The sequence below is a fragment of the Lolium rigidum genome, chromosome 7, assembly GCF_022539505.1.
Source record: "Lolium rigidum isolate FL_2022 chromosome 7, APGP_CSIRO_Lrig_0.1, whole genome shotgun sequence".
NCBI lineage: Eukaryota > Viridiplantae > Streptophyta > Magnoliopsida > Poales > Poaceae > Lolium > Lolium rigidum.
Window position 1 is genome coordinate 129,088,731 of NC_061514.1, and position 14,902 is coordinate 129,103,632.

At 45.1% G+C, this 14,902-nt stretch overlaps 1 protein-coding gene across 1 annotated transcript; it reads right to left on the reverse strand.

Annotated features, from left to right (window-relative positions):
- Positions 1 to 11,513: 11,513 nt before the first annotated feature.
- Positions 11,514 to 14,266, reverse strand: LOC124674702 (subtilisin-like protease SBT1.7). Its single transcript, XM_047210751.1, has one exon. The coding sequence runs from the start codon at positions 14,145 to 14,147 to the stop codon at positions 11,814 to 11,816; it is 2,334 nt and encodes a 777-aa protein (XP_047066707.1). The 5' UTR covers positions 14,148 to 14,266; the 3' UTR covers positions 11,514 to 11,813.
- Positions 14,267 to 14,902: the final 636 nt, after the last annotated feature.

Here is a 14,902-nt window from a genome sequence, read left to right on the forward strand (position 1 = left end):
TCTTTGAAGAGAAATCTTGGAAAGTTTTAATAAAACTAGAAGTAGTTTTGTGATCAAAACTAGAGTAGGAAAACTGTAGGATTTTTGAGGAGGGAAACTAATTTAGGGAGGAGTGTTCTCAAGGGTAGATGGTGGCTACAAAATGTATCCATCATTCCCACTCTTGGTTTTGTGAAGATTAAACTTGAATAAAAACAAGAGGTAAAAGTGAAGGAAGTGATCTAGAGTTGAATCATTGGATAGGGTATAAGATCAAGTTGAATATAAGTGATGCAAGGGTAGAATGAGACATGCAGGATGTGGAAATTGAAGAGGATGTTGCATAGATGAGATCCATGCATTGAAGTCAACAATAACAGTTGTGGGTGCTTAGAGATCAATTGCCAAAGTCTGGACATTTTAAGCCTGTCAACACAGATGGTCGACATGGCCTCAAAACCAACAAGGATGAGTGGGTACAAGAGAAGGATGTGATGAGGGGTAGATGATCCCAAGTTTTGAATTAAGGAAGATTGAGCTATCTTGTACTACAAAGAGAAAATCAAGATGTCACACTCATGTTGCCATCGGGGAAGAGTTAGATGTAGTAAGAAGGAAAACAACTTTTCCTAGGACACACATGTGTTTTATTAGGTGAGTTGTTTGTTTTACCACTAGAGGTGTTGTTCTAGGAGATGGCTCAAGACAAAACTCAACAAGAAATCAAGTCAATACATCTACCAACATATCAAGGCAATTCATCATAACAAACAGATCAAGGCAATTCATCTTAACAAACAGATCAAGGCAATTCATCTAAATTAGTCTATAGAAAAAGTTTTTGTTCCCCCTGATTTTTGAAATAAGGACAACTAATCAAGGTTGAAAAAGTTGGGGTGTTACAGATCTTCCACCCTTAAAATAATCTCGTCCCGAGATTACCGAGTGTAGAACTAGAGGGGTTATAAAGTTTAACCAAAGTCGGACTCCATTCTTCTCGTAGACGTGCTGTTGTAGAGAAAGTCGTTTGCTTCATCTTCCGGGAGACATGATGGATTTCGGCCGATGGCGAGCTTCATGAAGAGGTTGACTACTCCATGCGGGTGTTGGATCCGTAGCTTCTTCACGATCCCGGCGGAGGTTCAAGATTCTGGGAGAGTTAGTGCACCCAACGGCGCTTGAGCAGGGCTGAAAACCTTTTTAGAGTTAGCTTGATTTTAGTGGGAGACGAAGTCTTCCACCCTTAAGATTTTTCATCGGGTTCTCGGAAAAACTCAAAGCTTCGCCTTGTAGTTCGTATCGGGGCTTCGGAAGAAGTCATCGGTCTTCCTTGTTCAGCTGAAGAATCTTCGGGGGCGACGTGCAGACCACCACTTTAAGAGGCACTCACGGTGTTAGCTGAACCATATGGGACGCGCGGCGAGTTAGAAAGTTGAAGAAACGCCTGGTTGGTACCCATATGAAGCAGCAACAGGGGTCGTCGAAGACAATCTTCAGCTTGAGGGTCAGTGCTGATTTCAGTAACAACTAAGAAGTTAGCGGGTAAACTACGCCTAAAGTCTTGAGTCTTGGAGTATCTTCAGAAGCTTCATTTGATGAGGACCAGATGAACCATGTGATGTAGCTCGGCTTTGACGATATTGTTCTCTCAACTTGTTAGACGGTGTGTTCGAGGGTAGTTTCAAAAAGATATCCTCGCGGTTAGTGCGAGTATACTCCAAAGTTAGACCAAGTTAGCATGTCTTCTCGTAGAGGTGCAGTCACTCTTGAAGGTAGGGCTTCTTCTTTCTTGGCGTAGTGGAGATGCTCCAGCTGATCTTGAAGGAAGTCAGCATAGATAGGGGTCGGGTTAGTTTTCTTGACGGTTGAAAAACAACTTCCAACGGATTTAGAGTTAGAGTCTTTCGTTAGTCTACCCAATTTAACTAATAGTTAGCAATACATCAGCGAGGCAAACTTTAATCCTATCATAGCATGTGACACCCATACAACCATAACCAGAGACACAATACCACTAACAGAAGCTACTGGTATTTTTCCTAGATGCACAGTAACAAAACAAGATCAACACAATTGGAATCATTCAAAAATATTTGTTTTTCAATTTTTGAGACTCAAAATACTAACCAGAAACAGTGATCAAGTTTTATTTATTAAAAATCGCACAAAAATCCTAAAAATACAAGGTCAGTGGCGTCTGAAAGATAATTTCATACTGGTTCTAGTGCAATTGGAATCACATCAATCGGAGCTACCAAACTATTTTTATTAGCAAAACAGTACACTGGCAGATTTCCATTTTTAATTTCTGTTTCACAAATTTCCAACAATTAAAAAGGGCGGGAACGTCTAAATAGCAAGACATACATGCACACAGCAAACAAATACAAACATTCAAGGCAGCACACTAGGGAACCACAAGCAATCATCAAACCAGACATGGTACTCTAAGTACCCAGCAATTCCTAATGCGCGGGGGTAGCTCAATCAAAGCGATTGAGTTTGTCCTATCCATCCTATTGGTTTGGGGGCTGGTCACATATGTTGACGTCTTCATATCATTAGCATCAGCTTCAACTTGGATCCTTGTAGCAGTTGGTGGTGAAGGGGCCGGGTGTTGAGTCGTTGATGTTGAGGCGGAGGAGAAAGCTGCGTGGAACTTCTAGTCTCGACATCCCGGAAACATGAGGTCTTCGAAGAGGTAGCTGTTGAGGTGCTTCTAAAGTAGAGATCTTCTCGTGGCTGGCCTAAAAATAACTAGTCAAGAAACGGAGGGCTTGATCCCTGACGACTGCAAAAAGTGCGAGTCCATGGAGGAAGAAGGTCAGCTCCTTGACAGACTTTGGTGACAACCAAAGGCATGATCTTATTATCTCTTTATGTGCAGGACTAAGTCGGCGTCCGATCTTCAATAGTTGTCGTTGGGGATACGTGAAACTTCATAAAAGGTTGATCCATCTTCGACTTCGAGTCTCCGGTCTGAGTCGGGGACATCGTCCAATATGTAGGTTTGAAGTGGATGAGACAATAGGGAAAGAATTTTCAAACCTTTTTATAACGCGGAGAGATAAGAATTTAGAAGCTTTGAATAAATAAAAGGAGTAGAAGCTATACTTTCGATTAAAGAAACAATTTCTTTCATAAATAGTTTTTCCCAAGTAATTGTTTTTCTAACTAACGTCCATGCTAACTAAGGTCTCCTACAGTCAGGATAGCTCTGATACCAGCTCTGTGGGGACCCCGGACTAGCAGTCCGAAATTCCCTGTTATGTATACAGTTCACGATCCCATGATCAGTGCGCCGTGAACACATAACCGAACTGATATCAAATTACACCATCCATTACAAAGCGGAATAAGAAAATTACAATGAGGTCACATGACCATTGCTTACATAATAGCCTCGAAGGGCCTAGCTAAACATCAGAGTAGCAACATCACTTCAGCAGCGCAGTACCCAAGTCATCTGTCATAACCCTACAGGCAACTGACTGGGAAGACGTTCCTAGCTCGCATAGACGTCGCCAACTCCTTCTTCATCTGTCGAACTCCTTCAAGTCTGGCCAAGTAAATAGCCGAGGGACAAAGCCGTGAGTACATTTGAATTGTACTCGCAAACCATCAAGAAGGTGATAACAATTCTAACTAAAGAAGACAAGAGAGGAAGAGTAGTTTCTCTTGTGGATATAGCATGTGGAAGAGAAGAGATGTTTTTGGTGGAGATAGCATCCCAACTTCTCAATCGAAGGGGACACTCCAAGAATTTATCTAAGACATCTCTATATCTCTATTGAAGAAGAGTTCCTCTACATGAAAACACTAGGAAGGGTCACCCCATTTTGTTTCATTTTCCTCAACCATCTCCACATGGTCGGCACAACATCTTTCCCGTACCCTTCCGGTACTTCCAACACACGCATTTCCTTTGGAAATCATTTTCAAAACCAAAACTCGACACGGCTCGGTAACGGCCATCCCAACCGTCCATGACCGCGGACGCGGCTATTCGAATAGTTTTAACTCTGCAGAGTGTGCGCACTTTCCCCACAAGAACCGATAAATCCGCCGGGATCATCCCCGGTTCGACATACAAAAGTATGCGAGGCTCGGATAATCAGTCATAGTCCTTCGCCTGTCTCCCTTGACAAGAGTCCTTCCCTGCGGGCTTACCCCTTCCCGGCACCCCGGCAGCATACCTCCTTTTGAGCGTATCTCCGGCGCCATGACGAGAAGACCCTCGCAATCGTCCGGCTGCAAGTTAATGCGGTGTATTGCCTCCTTCGGAGCGCAACCCGGTGTCAGAGGTCATCGTGACCCTCCTAGAGAGTTGTGAAGGTGTCTCAAGTCAATTTCAACAAACTACATACTAAGCCCGTACCCACTTTGGATAATGTGGTTGCGCTGTGTAATTGTTCCGGGCGAATACAAAGAACCATGTGTCGTTTTTCTCAAAAACCCAAGTCACACCCACACTTTCCTCTTTCCAACCATCTTTGTCAAGATCCTTTTCTTTCATAAACCATACGCTTGGGTAAGGTTGCCTCACCCAAGGTTTTCATAAACATTTACAACAAGGTAAACCTTGAGGGGTTCCCAACCTATAGTTTCATGAGTTGAACTAGTATTGCACTACGGCCGAGATGAGAGTCATCCCGCCATAGATGAGGTATAAAGGGGTAGTGGAGTGGATCATACTTGCTTAAGGTAAGCATGTATTATGACAACACAAGGAGGAATATACTCTCAGATTTGTGGTGCTAACTACACAACTTAGATAGTGGAGTGTCACTATCCAACATATTCTCCAAGATGGTACACGGCATACTCCTCTCAAGTTGAGAATACACCAAGATCATGACATTGATACCTCTATACTACAAAGGGGGTGGGTGTGGTGTAAGTTACTATCTTGAGATGGAACATGCTCAAGTTGAGCATACAAGATAACCAAGTGGGATAGCACGGCCATGTTACCATGCATCCCATAACACAAGGACAAATAGTGGAGCATCACCACTAGGGAGTACCCCACTTGCAATCACACATAGATGACATAAATAGAGATAATAACACACATAGAATGAAGGTGCTTTGAACATCAACAAATGACATCCAACTAGACACCGGATCAGAGATCAAAAGATGGCTTGCCTTGGCTTATTTGTCCCCGGACTTCTTCAGCTCCATCAATATAAGAATCCCAATAACATAAATAAAATCCTCGTCCGATTCCACTTCTTCTTCTTCTCCGGAATTGTTCGCATCTATCGCCGGAAAATATAAAAGGAACACAATCAATCATATTGCATCAACAAAACAAACATGCAACACTCAACAATCAATAGCTAACCACTTTACTAAGGGCTAATATACGAAATACTTATAGATACTACAAAGCAACTAAAAGAAAACCCCATTTATTTACCTAGTGAAGGTATGGGAGTGCCACGACTTAGCAATTGCCTCTCTAGATATCACCATGGCACAACTAAGTATCCCCTGGTAGATAACATCATAAAGAGGACAAGAGCATTAGTTTGGCATCACAAACATTCACAATACAATTTCAAACATTTTTGGAAAAGTAGAAAACAGTTTTCCTAACATAATTTGTTCCCATAACACTACAACCAAAATAGGAAGCAAACCATAATCCACATCATTTGAAAACTCAAGCTAAACAAAAGAGCTAATGTTAAGTTGCAGAGGTTTTGCTTTGCAAGCATAAAACAATGGTTGCCCATCTCTACCAAAAAGAGTTGGTCAAGAGTTTTAAATAAACCGAAAGGTTTTGCTTCAACAATGCATGTCACACATAAACATTACTAACAGTAACAAATATGTATGAACAGAGACTAAAAATATTTTTCCTATATAGCCAGTACTAATACAAGACTAACCCAATTGGAATCACCCAAAAATATTAAACCTACAATTTTAGGAATTTCTTTGAATCTGACTGTACAGAAAACAAGATCTGTAAGCCATAAATCGTAGAAAAATCCTAAAAATATGAGGCCACTGGAATTTGAAAGGTATTTAAACATAGATGCATACACAATTGAATTTGGGTTCAAATTGTTTCTGAAACTCTCACAAATGGATTGACAAGATTACTGCATGTCTATACCATTTGCTTCACCTCTGGAGTTACAGAATATATAAAGGTTTGAAACTTGTTTGAGATGATTAAGAAAACATTTAGTAATCCTACAGAAGTGGAATCACTCAATTAAGTTCAAAAATAGATTTTTGATGAATTAAAAGCTAACAGCCATGTCTGCAGAACATACAGAACAAGTTTAATTCATCACAAATCATACACAAATCATAAAAATATGAGGTCTGCTGCATCTGAAAGGTATTGAATAGGTGGTTCTTACCCAGTTGGTTTCATTCAAAAATTCGTCTCCAAGCTCCTGGTTTAATTCGACAAAGTCAGATCTGACCAGATCTTGATCTGTGAACCATTTCAGTTTCAGGAGGTCAATCGAAGTGAAACCACCGCCAAAATGAAGGTACTGAAGAGGGCTTTCACCCACAGTTGAGTTTTCTCAAAAAGGTTTTGTAAAACGGGAGAAATCTAACAAACAGTGATTCTGCATGTTTTCAGTACTTTATTTACCATGCAAAATCCGTAACGAATTTGAGGATGAGACCAACGCCAAGTTGTAGATCTTTTAAATACCTATCTGCGGAACTTTGAATCACTCGATTTGGATCTGCACACGAGATTTGGCGGATTTTACAAGTTCGTACCAGGATCTGAAACAGCAAGATACAGAAATTACTGCAAGGTTTTGGACGAACTTTGCTCAAGAACTTCAGATCTGAGGATAGCTCAAGCTTCTCCATGCTTGGACCAACATGCACCTGCATCAAGATCCAATCTTAGCAATGTAGGAAGAGGAAGAGGAGAGAAAACCATCTAGGGTTGGGGAGAAGAGAGGGAGAGGGAAGCTCTCATGGTGAGGGGAAGCTTGAGGAAGGAGGGAGTTGCATCTTGGAGAGGTTTCCATGGCCATGGCCGGCCATGGTTGCTAGGAGGAGCAGCATTTCGTGGTGGAGGAGAGGAGGATAGTGTGAGGGAGTGGAGAGTGAAGAAATTGAGCAAAGGGGGAGGTGGTGGCTGGCCAAGGGGGTATTTATAGAGGGAGAGGGGTGGCTGCCTCCTTTTTCATTGGCCAAGGAAGGTGGCTGCCCATTTATTGATTGGAGTAGTTGGGAGGCAATGCTTGCAAGAGAAGAAAGTGAGGAGAAACATGGCTGGCCGAATTTGTCATGGCCGGCTCCATTCTTGCCAAGCACAAGTGAGCAATGTGAGAGAAAGGCACAACATCAATGTGTATAGACAAGGTATGATGTTGAGAAGATAATATCAAAGAGTGACTTTGATAATGATAAAAATAGGAGTAGATACATATAGATAAAAATGAGTATGAAGGTGACATGTGCCATGTGCCATGAGAATAATCTCCACCACTTTGGTTGAGACCAACTTAGGATGAAGATAGTTCCCAAGGTATAGTTGATGATTAGAGGTTTACATTAGAATTCAAAATTGAAAGAATTGGGATTCACCACATGGAACAATGCATGAGCATGCCAAGGTAGATGGGTGGTGATGGTGGTTTAGTCAATGATAGAGCAAGATTAAGAGAGATGGTGAGTGAAGTATTCATGTACTCACAAGGATGAATATATTGACATAAATCATCAATTCATGAGGTCAAGGCAATGATGGAAAAGAATAGAGGAGTGAGATAGATATGATGAAATATAAGATGTGCAAGTGTTGCCATTTGAAAGAGAGTTTAATTGAAAGGTATGGGACACACCTCAATTGTCTAGAGACAATTGGGAATGAACTCAAGTGAAATGGAATTTTGAAGATGTTGAGAGAAAACTAGTTGGAACATAGGAGCTCAAAATATTCTACTTACTTTCTCAAGTTAGGTAGAGTTTTTCTCAAATGTAAAATAATCAAGAGGGAAACAAGAAATGGTATAGGTACCATAAACAAGCTTTTTGTTAAAACAAAGCAAAATAGAAATAATGTTTTATAAATCAATACTTGGTAGAAATGGGATGAAAAACAAAACCCATTTCAGTTCCTTGTTTTCTTTGAAGAGAAATCTTGGAAAGTTTTAATAAAACTAGAAGTAGTTTTGTGATCAAAACTAGAGTAGGAAAATCTGTAGGATTTTTGAGGAGGGAAACTAATTTAGGGAGGAGTGTTCTCAAGGGTAGATGGTGGCTACAAAATGTATCCATCATTCCCACTCTTGGTTTTGTGAAGATTAAACTTGAATAAAAACAAGAGGTAAAAGTGAAGGAAGTGATCTAGAGTTGAATCATTGGATAGGGTATAAGATCAAGTTGAATATAAGTGATGCAAGGGTAGAATGAGACATGCAGGATGTGGAAATTGAAGAGGATGTTGCATAGATGAGATCCATGCATTGAAGTCAACAATAACAGTTGTGGGTGCTTAGAGATCAATTGCCAAAGTCTGGACATTTTAAGCCTGTCAACACAGATGGTCGACATGGCCTCAAAACCAACAAGGATGAGTGGGTACAAGAGAAGGATGTGATGAGGGGTAGATGATCCCAAGTTTTGAATTAAGGAAGATTGAGCTATCTTGTACTACAAAGAGAAAATCAAGATGTCACACTCATGTTGCCATCAGGGGAAGAGTTAGATGTAGTAAGAAGGAAAACAACTTTTCCTAGGACACACATGTGTTTTATTAGGTGAGTTGTTTGTTTTACCACTAGAGGTGTTGTTCTAGGAGATGGCTCAAGACAAAACTCAACAAGAAATCAAGTCAATACATCTACCAACATATCAAGGCAATTCATCATAACAAACAGATCAAGGCAATTCATCTTAACAAACAGATCAAGGCAATTCATCTAAATTAGTCTATAGAAAAAGTTTTTGTTCCCCCTGATTTTTGAAATAAGGACAACTAATCAAGGTTGAAAAAGTTGGGGTGTTACAATTGTGGTGGCGGATAGTTCTTGAGGCCCAAACTTAGCTCTAGTTGGTGAAGTGCTCCGACAAGTTGTGCGTTATATCATGGAGCGAATTGGCGAGGTTGATCATGTTGTCGATGGAGCCTCTAAGAGAGTAGACATCATTGTACGTGGTGTAGGGGTTTGGTGCTGGAGCCTCTTGTTCCGGCTGCCATGCTTATTCTCCTACTTCATCCTCTTTTGGTTCCTCGAGCTCATTGTCGATCTCCACTTGTTCCTCCTACTCAACATAATGTATTCGTCCATCGTCTATAGAGAATAGATTGTTAGGAAAAGGAGTGGGCAACCTTCCAGGAATATGAATAAATAAACTCCTTGTTTCTTAAGGACCATGCCAACAACTCTAAGAATGCGAAGTGTGATACGTCTCTCATCGTCCAAAGGTTGAAGGTTACCTAGGTTAAGACCAAGGGCAATGACGAGAAATGTTGCAATGTCTCCGCAAGTGTGATGATCTTGATAGTCGAGGTTGAAGAGAAGCATAGAACCCAAGTTTGGTGTGTACATATTTGAAACTGTCAAATATGGTTTCTTCAACTATATTACGTGTGGAGCCCTGAAGCTATCTTGGCTTTATGTTAGAAATTAGTCTAATGCTACTTATAGTTTTGAAGGTACATGACTGAAGTTGGTTACACACAAGTGGTGCACCATTTTTTTCCTTTTTTGGATTCATGAAAAAGATTATTCATATGTACCGTAATTCATCCATTGTACTTTATGAAGTTTTATTTAGATCCCCATGAAAAAGTCAAGAACCTTGGAATGGCAGACAATCACAGCTTCATTCATTAAAGGGAACTTGGACTCTCTCTCTCCCCGCTACAGTACTGGAGAGGGCGATTTTTCAGCGACACCGGTCGAACCACCTCACCGGCGCAGATCTGCTGGTTCCCCTTCCCTCCGCCGCCGCTCCGGCGGCGGGAGGGTGGGGGAACCCTGGTTCTCGCCCGTATATAGCGTAGGTTTGAGTGGTACTTCCCCCGGCGGTGTTGTGGAGGCGGCGAGGCTGTCGGTGTGGCGTATGAAGGCGGTGGGTTTCCTCTCTGGTGGCGGCGCTCCGACAAGCTCTGCTGCAGATCTGCTGCCTGCCGCGTACTCCGTGCTCTCTGGAGCTGGTGTGCGCGTTATCCCTCCACCGGGATCCGACGAGCGGCGGATCTGGGATTATGAGAATAAAGAAGATGGTGCTATGTTGTTGCAAGGCAATGGAGACGAAGGTGCAGGGTGGAGGCTCCGTGGAGCTGAGGATTGTCGACTTCCCGTTCGTAGGAGGGCTCCTTCTGTTCCAAGTCATCAGGGAAGGAGTAGCGGCGGCGCGCCGGCAGCACGGCCTGTTCTTCTCCGTCTGCGTCGGGGTCATGTAGGACTTCTTTGTTATTTCTGTTTGTTTCTGGATCTTTCTGTATTGGACCTTGTTGCAATATAGTTCATCTTCTCCTCGCAAAAAAAAGATCACAGCTTCATTAATTTTCTCATGAAAAAAAGCTTTCTATCTATGGTGTACAATGGTACCTGACAACAGTTCTTGATAGAGAACATACTAGACATTTTAGATTTTGAAGCAAGCATATAACAAATAACGGCGTTGCTAATTCTCAATCAACTTATTTCTCAGTCAACTTCTAAACCATAGGACTGCACTGTGATTTGTCCTACCATGATTTGCAACATGAGTTGCAAACTTGCAGTTGAGATTTTTATCGTTGTAAATGGGGTTGCAATTGAGAATTAAAAATCCGAGCCGTTGGATTGCCACTTGATTCATGTTGTTCATGAGTTCCAACATGGGGTGTGTTACGTGCGATGTACTAGCCGATGCAACGACTCAAGGGGCCTATACGCGTACTGATGGGTCATGATCATTTTTTTGATAAATTGCGAAACTCAGGACTCAAACTCGAGATCCTGAACTCTGAAACCATGTTAAGTAAGAGGCACTAGCCAACACAACCAAAAGTCTGAACTATAAAAATGGCTAGCAGCGGAAAAGTCCCAGTTAAACCTGGGTGCACGTGAACCCAGGTGGGAAATGCATTTTCCAAATATTAAAAAATTCTGAAATAAAAATAACGGGGTACGTATGCATGTTCCATGTGTGCGTAGAAAGTTTTCGCGGAGAAACCACTCTTTTATTGCAGAATCTAAAAAAGATAAAATACATCACATATATACTGCTATATAGCCCTGTAAAATTTCACTTTTTTGCCGAGGCAAAATAAAAGATTTTTTCGTCACGAAACTCATGTCCAGGGCACATGTTTGAGATAACCTTTGCATTCATTTTGTGTTTTGATTTTTAAAACATGTTTTTACATCACAAACGCACTTTTGAAAAAGTGGGTTCACATGCACCCAGATTTTGAAAAGCCATCCACTTTATACACACATCAAGAGGTTGCAACTACCTCTGATTGTTTCGTGATCCGTGCTACTTGTGGGTTTGCATCGTGGGTTGCAATTGAGATTCGATGACAATCACCTGATCAAGAATTAGTCACACCCAATAAATAATGCATATATAATTTAACATCCTATTACATTTAGATATTTACATATTTTGAAGCAAACAAATCAAGCTAGTGGAATATATGCTATTAACTCTTTTTAAGTGGAATGTAATTTGTTGATAAAAATATTTACAAATTTTAAATTTATCGATCAGTGACCGGGAGTGTGTTTTCCTCTCCTTTCAGTCTATGTGTTACTTCTTCTGGTCAGGATTATATATTTATTGTTTTCCTATTATCGGGATTTTACTTTTGCTCCAGATATACTTTAATTGCTTGCTCTTCACTGAGCAAATGCTGAGACTATTGGACTCCTGACAGCACGGTGTCCTCCAACCTCGTTCCAGATCAAGAACCCATGATTCCCGATGTAGTTGTAGTCATCTCCTGCTCTCTTCACCTGGCTGACCTGCACGGTGACACTGAACTTCTGCTTGCTTCCTTTGCCACCAAAAGACAGTGCTGGCGGCGTCACAGTCACCTTCATCCCTGCCGGAGCCGTCACTGACACGCTGTACTTCGCCGGTGAGCTGCCGACGTTGGTCAGGACCCTATTGAACGTCCGGGTCGCGGACATGGTTTTGTTGAGGATGACCATGAATGATGGGTAGTTGAGATCAAGGCTTGCACCGGCGGCGCATTTGGCGTTTCGCCGTCCGGTAACGGCCGTAATCTGGCGGCTGCTGTAGCGGAGGCCGCAGAGGAAGTTGACATAGTCGTCCGCCGTCGCGTCGTACACGAGGCCGGGGTCGGTGGCCTGGTTGGGGCTCACGTGGCCGTTGCCATAGTCGAGCGGAGTCCCCGGCGACCCATTCGGCATGCTGACGATGACCTTGTTGGCGTTGTCCTTGACGTAGGCCGTGGTCATCATGGCGGAGCGGATGGCCGCCGGGCTCCAGTCGGGGTGCGCCGATCGCAGGAGGGCGACGATACCGGCGACGTGCGGCGACGACATGGACGTGCCGGAGACGAGCATGTACTTGGTGAAGAGCTTCTGTGTGCCGATCTCCATGATTTCCTTGTTGGGCACCCAGGCCGCGAGGATGTCCACCCCCGGCGCGACGATGTCGGGCTTCAGGATCGTCGGGCTCATCTGGCTCGGCCCGCGGGCGGAGAAGTACGCCACGGTAGGAGCAGGCTTGACGCCGAGCTCCGTCCCGGCAAATCGGATGCTCACCTTGGGCGGCGCCTTCGTTGCCGTCACGTACTTCTGGATGGCGGCGCCGTCCGACAGGGTGACCAGCACCAGCGGCATGGTGTAGTCAGTCGGCTGCAGGAAGTCCTTCATGTTGCTCGCGGCGATCAGCCCGCGGCCGCCGTTGCTCTGCACCTCGTCCATCTGCTGCCTGATGCCCTCTCCGGCGGTGCAGAAGACGTACTTGCCGCTTATCTCCTTTTTGTTGAGGCTGGAGTATTCGCACATCTGCTTGCTCTTGTTGCCGTGCCCGTAGTAGAGGTCGGCGCCGGCGATCGCCGTGCCCACCGGGTACACCGACTTGCCATGGATGCTCCTCGTGCCGCCGCCGCTGCCGGTGTCGAGGGTGACGGTCGCCGTGAAGTCCCTGTCGATGGTCGACGCGCCAACGGTCGTGATCCAGGGCGCGCCGTTCATGATGCTGTACCCATCGGAGCCGTCATTCCCGGCCGAGCACGTCACGAAGATTCCCTTCTGCATGGCGGCGAAGGCACCGATGGCGATCACGTTAGTGTCGTAGGAAGTCTCCGGGAATCCCAGCGAGAGTGACATGACGTCGACGCCGTCGGCGATCGCGCGGTCCATGGCGGCCAGCACGTCGCTGGAGGCAGACTCCAGGGTGTCGCCCTCGAACACGGCCTTGTACATGGCCACCCTAGCCATGGGCGCGATGCCGGTGGCCGTGCCGTTGGCGTAGCCAAAGTAGCTCGCCCCCTTGACGGCGCTGCCGGCCGCCGTGGACGACGTGTGGGTGCCGTGGCCGTAGTAGTCCCTCGCGGAGTCGTAGTCGTCCGGGGCGATGGACATGCCGCTCTTCTTCAGGGCCTTGCTGAACGACCGCGCGCCGATGAGCTTCTTGTTGCACATGGAGGGGTTGAAGTCCTTCCCGGCCTCGCACGCGCCCTTCCATCTCGCCGGCACGGGCTTCGTGATGCCGGCGTCGCTGAAGCTCTCGCTCTCGGGCCACACGCCCGTGTCGACGATCCCGACGATCACGTCCTCGCCATACTTGGACGCCGGCCAGAGACTGCTACCCTCGGAGGCGCCACCACCGACGAGCCCGAGGAACTCAGGCGTGCGCGTGGTGTGAAGGCGCGCGTACGTCTCAGGGAAGACGGACACGTGCGCATCCATGCCCTGAATCTCCGCGAGCTGTGGCGCGGTGAGCACGGCGCTGAAGCCGGTCATGGCGTGCGTGTAGGTGTACAGGTGCTCCGGCGCCGCCTCCTCTTTCTTGCCCGCCAGCGACGACAGCACCGACGTGTACCAGCCCTCGTGCGTCGTGAACGGCGTTGGCATCGCCGACACGTCCATCTGCACGATGTACGGCCGCCGGTCGCCTCCCGCCGCCGCCGCCACCGACGCGCACGCCACCGAAATGAAGAAGAAGGTTACACCAGCCAGTGGCAAAGCCCGATTCATCGTGTCAGACAGATGTTTCAGCTCAGCTCAGAGCTCCGTCTTCTTCCTGCTCTTATGGACAGCACGCCAGCCTAGACTAAGGGTGGTGAGAGTGAGTGGATGTTACGAGTGGAGAGCACTCGCAGGGCGCGGCGGCGGTGGTGGCAGGCTGCCGGATACATTATATACATATTGGGTTCCATGAGAGTCGCTAGAAAACTAGCCAAGAATCTTCTAAAGATCATCGAGAGCAGAGGAAAGGAGGTGTTTCAGACAGCCGGGTCCCGTGCAGATGGGTGCCATGTTGCATTGGTCGATGTATGTATGTTGCAATCATTTGGCGTCGGCCGTTGGCTTGGCACGAACGCATAGTCGCGTTTGGTGTGCGTCCATTTCACCTTGCTTTCCTCCCACGATACCGCCGCCGTGCATAAGCATCTCCTTCCTGTGCGGTGGTCGCTTCGTTAAATCCAGTCAGTCGTGGAAACCGATAGGCGATAGGGGGCATGCTCTCAAAGTCTCCAAGATATGTTATCTTCGTGCGTGCCGCACTACTCAGCCTGTCCCTGACCGCTTTGGTATCTTCACAACAATGTTTTTCAAGAAATCATTTGTATTACATTTCATCGGAAATTCAACATCCAATAATTATTTGCTTATCTCTGGTGATATATTCGAAGAATCCTTGGTGCATATCTGGTGTGACTAATTCTTAGTTTACTGAAAACTAACTTAGTTCTCAGTAGAATGACGTCATCAAATCTCAGCTGCAACTT